We start from the raw sequence: 6,254 nt of genomic DNA, 5'->3' as shown, positions 1-6,254 counted from the left end.
TATACTGAAATACACTGCTTAGGGGAGTAGCGCGTGAAACCGGAGAGGTCTGCTGAGCCATGTGGGTCAGCTTCCTGGCCAGGGTTCCAATTCGTGCCGTAACGGCTGGCAATCCCTTGATAACACTGTATCTTTAATCCCTGTGCTATCAGGGAGGCTCCATATAAAGAATTTTTTGAGAGCACTAAAAATATTCTTTTTATAAATCCATTAGCTAACAACAATGTATTCTGGCAAAGCCCCAAACACAAAATTTTCTAAGGTTCAATGTCAGGATGTATTTCTTTAGAACAGGAAGAATCAAAGTTTCACTGGAATTTTTTTTTTCAAAATATGTGTACAGGATTTATCCCAAACCTTCTGAATCAGAATGTCTGGTTGGGAACTACGTAGAGAGTAACTACTAGAAATCTTTGTTCATTTAACTTTTCTTGTGATTCTATCCACATGCCCGGTTTCAGAGCTATTACTAAATCTTTCGGTAGACCAGATGACTAGAAAGTAGAAATCATTAGGCAGTAGCTATGGCATAGGCGCAAGTTGTGCCTGCTAGAAAGTGTTTATGCTGTGTTCTTTTTTGACAGTACTAACCAGGCTGATCCAAGGTAAGAAGTCTTTTTTAGATTCTGGACCAACAATGTGTCTTCTTGTGTCTTTTATGTTTCCACACCCATAAATTTCACCTATGTCCCTTGTGATTAATATTTTGGAAAAATATTTGGGAAAAAAGTTTCAGGCAAATAATTCAAGCAACAAAAGCTAAAAATAAACATGTCTTAGTCTCTCTATGCCAGACAGTGAGAATGTTTGTAGCACTTGACTAAAAATAAGAAAATATTTTAGGTCATGTTTTCAGATGATAAATCTAAAGTCCATTTAAGAAATTTAACTCAAGATCAGTTATAGAATATATATCATAAGCCATATTATGTTTTAAGTATGGTAAGACAATACATTAAACCCAGGAAAATTTCACATTTCTGTCTTGGTTTGATTCTCCAATGAGTATTCACCTCCCTCATAACTGTGTAATGAAAAGTACGAAGTAGTTTGAAAGAATTACCCAGTTACATAAATCCAGATGAATACTTGGAAGAAGAGTTACATAAGTTTTGAACAGGACAATTATATTTAAAACACATGTGATTAAGTTCCTGAGGCACCTCCCACTCCCTCACCCCCAAATATAATACCTAAGAACTTAAAAGTCCATATCAAGATTTTCATTCATTCCCACTTTTCCACCATGATTTCCTACTTCTGTTCAACAGACAGCTTTGCTTTCCAATAATCTGAATTTTTGTTGTTGTTTTGTTTCTGTCAGTTTAGATCTCACTTCAAATTGTCCTTTACCCAAGGCACCTTAGAGCCAGCCACTGTCAGACTCTACACAAACTCCAGGTTCCTAGTAGTTTTGTCATGTTTGTCTGCTAAATGTAACCACATTTCCTACCCATGTGACTGAATAAATAACAGAATCTCTGAGCCTAAGTTTCTCCAAATACCGAAAAATGAAATCATAAAACTTTCCCCAGTCACTTAAATGGCAGAAACTGGAACAAAGTACTTGCCTATAACACCTTTGTATTTCAAAGAACTTATCAGGTGAAGTTTCCGTTTAAGAAGCAAAGGCAATAAGGGTTATTTATTAATTTAATGAACAAGGTTATTAGGAAAGAGGACAGAGGAGTAAAGGACACTTGCATAGGCACAAGCAGGCAAGAAGACCATATAGGCCTCTCTCAGCAAAAAGGTAGTAAGTTTTTAACACCATGCAGTAAGTAATTTTCCCACAAATCTCTAGCTCTGCATCTATCTCCCAAGGATCCATCCTGGCCACTTACTCACCCCTACACCCCTTGGTGACCAGTGTCTACCTCTGAAGCCTGGCTGGGCACACTCTCTAAGCTCCCAACAAGTGGCCACCATTCCCTGAAATCACCATAGTCAAAGTCAGTGACAGGTCTCCCGTCCTCATCTACTTCTCTTTATTTACCATTAGTACCCACTGCCAACTCTTAAAACTCCTTCTTTTAGCCCCAGGGATAAAACATCCCTAATATTCCTTTGCTTTTTTCCAACCACTCTTACGTCTCATCATTTGGCTCCTTCTCCACTCTCACTGTTATACTTAACTGATCTTTTGACTCTATTAGCTCCACTGGAGGAATCCTGAAACTGAATCCTCCCTCTGTCCCTGTCGCTATTTCCTGATGTGGCCAGAGACAGCCAGCAACCTGGCTTCACATCTCCCTGAGAAAGGGAAGGAGTCAGGCTCGATGATCCAAAATGATCCTTTTTGCTACACAGGTAAGGGGAGTCTATCCTCAGTCTCCCTTAATCCCCTCACTAGAGGACAGTTTCATCAAGTCTGTGATGGAGCAAAGATCATCAGGAAATGATCCTTAAACATTATGTAGCCTAAAGCCTTCATTGAACAGCTGAGGTATACTCTGTCCAGAAAGGACCCTCAGTTACCCACAGCAGATGCAAAGTCAAGTCTGCTGGGCTCTCTAGTATTGCAATATCACATCTTGAGTATCTTCCAAACCTGGCTGAAATACATATTATATCGAAGTAAATGTGATGTAGAAGGTTTAAATGGTGTAGAACACTTTAGAGTTTTTCCACCTCTAAAAAATAATAAACAGTGTACTGCAACTCCAAGAACTTTGGAGAAATACTTGCTATAGCAGGTGCTTTACACAAAGCAAAACAATCACTCACATAAAACATTTTAGATTTATGTTTTTAAATAGTCAAATATAACAGAACATCAAGTCATACAATACATATATTTACATTGATTCCAATGTCCAAAGTACAGTACAGTAGGATCTATTTAATAATTAATATAATTTAAGATTTACATACACACAAGCATATGAAACAAGTATTAGTCTGCTAGAACAAAAGTTTAAGAAGTTACCCAAACACTTTGGTATTGACACTTATGTATTTACGATGACAAAAAATGACTTTAAACTCCCCATGTGATCTTTTTGTACAAGGATAGGAAATATACATAGTGAAGACAGTCAAACAAATATACCTTTATTGCAGTATTTATCTAACATCATATGGGACATGGCACTATCCAGTAAATTTTACCAGCACAGTCTGTTCACTCTGTTCTGAAATGATGACATTCACTGAATAATTTCCAAATCTAACTTTACTTTGTGCTTTCTAAACAATTGTGGCTTGAACCATCAACATTTTTCAGAAAGAAATAAGACATTAATGTTTTTCTATAACAACACAACTTTGGTCTGAATAATCTCTTAACAAACACTAATACATGAAATAATTTTTTTCTTTCAAGAAGCTGGAGTAAATGGAGAATGGCAGGTATATCACCTCCAGGAAGGATCGGTGTCATGAAAGAGTAACATAGTGTATCTACAATTTATACTTTGGAAAACAAATCCATCTTTCTCTGATACCCCCGGAACCAACGTGTTTCAGCACATTTCCTTATCAACCGCCTAAAGAGGCCTTTTGGTTATACTTCAAAACAAATCTATCCTGCTGTTTTTTTTGCAGATGACACATAAACTTAAACGTGGAAAGATTGAATTAACACATCATACACACACACAGACACAAAATTAAGTGGATGCCACGAAGGGGGTGTCTGAAAACACCGAATTGACTGAATCGGAGTCAGATTTCACCCTCGTGGACTTGAGGATGCCCTCGGCTAGGCCCGGCTCGCTGGGGAAAAGCCTGACCTTTCCATTCTGCCCTGCTGCCGTGTCCTTCAGGGGTTCCAAAAACACCACTCTCTTCCCAGCACCTGTCTTCCTTTCCTCAGCGCAGGTGTCACTCTTGGGGCCGGGGCTGAGAACAGATGAATGGGCACCGCTTTGGTTTAGCATATTTTTTTGTCTTTTGGTTTTACACTTGCAGGGACACGGTGTCAGATAGAGGTACAAAAGTACTAAAATTATACTGGCCACGCAGGCTGCAAGAGTGGTAAAAGCTGTGTTGAATGCCTCATGGGCATGGGATCTGTTGACGGTGAAATTGCTCACGTTTATTGTGATGTCCACAGTTTCATTTAAGAGGCGCTGTCTATTCATGGCAATACAGGAATACACTCCAGCATCCTCAAAACGAGGACTATCTATAGCCAGACTTCCATTATGAAATACATGAAAGTTTTCCATGTCTTTATTTGGCTCAAGCAGTTTGTTATCTGGACTGACCCACATGAAGTCGGTGTCTGCATTACCAGTCTTGCTGTCACAGTGGACTATCAGCCTTTCCCCTACTTGAGCCTCATGAATAAAGCCAAGTGCACGGAAAGAACCATTGATGATACTGTCAGAACAATTCATAAAGCTGTCATGGAGCAGAGGTACCTGATGGGCGTGCCTAGCGTCAGACCATTGGTGACAGGTATAATCATCCTTAAAATCCATCACTGAGCTAAAGTGCCTGCGATACCAAAAGATTAGCAAAGAGTAAAGGGAACAGTCACAGACAAATGGGTTTCCATGGAGGTAGATGCCTCTCAGCTGTTTGCCTGGCACTATATTTATGTGATGCAATGGCAGGGAAGGGATCCGATTATAAGAAACATCTAGAAATATCAGTTCTGCCAGCTTGAACCTTCCAACGTACAAATCCATGGGAAACTGTGTAAGAAAGTTTCCACTTAAGTAGAGTTTCTGCAGTTGGGAGAGCCCTCCAAATGCTGAAGGATCAAGATAAGAAATGTGATTGTTGTAAAGAAGGAGCACTTCCAGAACCTTCAACTCTTGGAACACTGCACTTTTCACAGTCTTCAGCTTATTGGATGATAAGTCAAGACACTTCAAATTTGGAGTTGTGGAAAAACTGCCTGAGGAAATGCTGGTGATGTTGTTATGACGGATGATGAGGGTGTTGAGCTTTACAAACGATACCGGAACCCACTGAGAATCCAGCAGCCCGATTCTGTTATAACTCAGATCCAGTCTCTTAATCAGCTTGAACAGGTTCCCGGGCACCTTGGACAAGTTTTTGTTGGTACAGCTCACGATGTCAGTGGCACAGATGCAAGCGGTGGGGCACAGCCCAGAGGCACCTGGGCTCACCGTCACCGTGATCACCAACAAACACAGCAGCTCCCTGCAGCCGGGTCTGACAACTCCAGGCAGGGTGGGCAGTGTATGCAAACGGAAAGACATTATGGTCGCTTCTAAGACTCTTCAGGCCTTTGCACCAGCTCAGCCACCCACCAGGGAACCTGGTAACAATCAATAGTGAAGGGGTGAGGGGGAGAGAAAGCAAAGTTAACTATGGCTAGTTCACCCTTAAGAGCTATATCTTGCTTTCTGTCCAATAACTTTTGAAATGGAGGTTATATTTCACACCAGAGAGCCTACGTGGTCTTTTTACTGTCAAGTACAATTTCAACACATAGCCTGCTTACAGACTTATCACAGTGCAGCGATACTACCATCTCTACATCAGAAACTCAAGAAGGTTCTTAAGGTACATCCTGCGACCTTTTCTTTTTTAACTCCTCCCAGCAGGCACAAAAATACACAAGCGAAACCTATAAACAATTACACGGAAATACTTAACAAGCCTCCCATCCAGAAAGCAACTCACAGAGCTAGGAAGCCTCACGGATTCTGGGGATAGGCCGCCGCCGACCCTGGTGTCTTCTGAAGGTCTGTGCGTCTGTCTGTTTCCGTCTGTCACTCTTACATCTTCCCAGTTCCTTTCCTCCAGCTCCCAGCGGGCGGCAGCCTCTCGCCTGCTAGCAACTTTGGGGGAGTTTAAGCAGCCGCGGCGGCGGCAACAAGCGCGGCTGCAGGAAACGTCTCCCCCAGCTCGGCTTGATTCTCCAGGGTTCTCATCGCTGGGCTGAAGGTACCGCCTCGGCGCTCCGACAGCCGTGTGCCCGCGCGTTGCGCGCTCCGCTCCCCAAGCCAGGTCTGGGGGGCAGGGGCGCCGGCAGCTGGTGGGACCCGACCCAGCCTCCCCGCGCTCGGGAGGCTGCAGGACCCCAGGTTCCCGCGCGCCACAACCGGGTTTTATCCTGGTGCGCCGGGGGTCGGGTGCGGGGCGCCTAGCCGGTCCCGCCCCTGCGCGTCCTCCCTCCCGCGGGAACCAGCCCAGAGGGGGCGGGCTGAGCGGTCCGGGCTCCCGACTGGGGGCGCGCGGCGCCGAGTAGGGGGAGGTGGCTCAGCCAATCCCAGAGGTTGCAAGCGCCCCCCTGCTCTCACCCCGCCGCCCTGCCACCGCCTCCCGCGATC

General features: G+C 43.4%; 1 protein-coding gene across 1 annotated transcript; it reads right to left on the bottom strand.

The window, feature by feature from the left end:
• Positions 1-1,783: 1,783 nt before the first annotated feature.
• Positions 1,784-6,026, bottom strand: AMIGO2 (adhesion molecule with Ig-like domain 2). The gene is made up of 2 exons (XM_012732786.1): positions 5,605-6,026; positions 1,784-5,236 (listed from the first exon to the last, which is right to left on the bottom strand). Exon 2 carries the CDS (start codon positions 5,175-5,177, stop codon positions 3,612-3,614), a length of 1,566 nt encoding a protein of 521 aa, XP_012588240.1. The 5' UTR covers positions 5,178-5,236; positions 5,605-6,026; the 3' UTR covers positions 1,784-3,611.
• Positions 6,027-6,254: the final 228 nt, after the last annotated feature.

This window comes from Condylura cristata, unplaced genomic scaffold (assembly GCF_000260355.1).
Source record: "Condylura cristata isolate star-nosed mole 26May11 unplaced genomic scaffold, ConCri1.0 scaffold00036, whole genome shotgun sequence".
In the NCBI taxonomy this organism is placed as follows: domain Eukaryota; kingdom Metazoa; phylum Chordata; class Mammalia; order Eulipotyphla; family Talpidae; genus Condylura; species Condylura cristata.
This window is presented reverse-complemented; position numbering and strand designations above follow the sequence as displayed.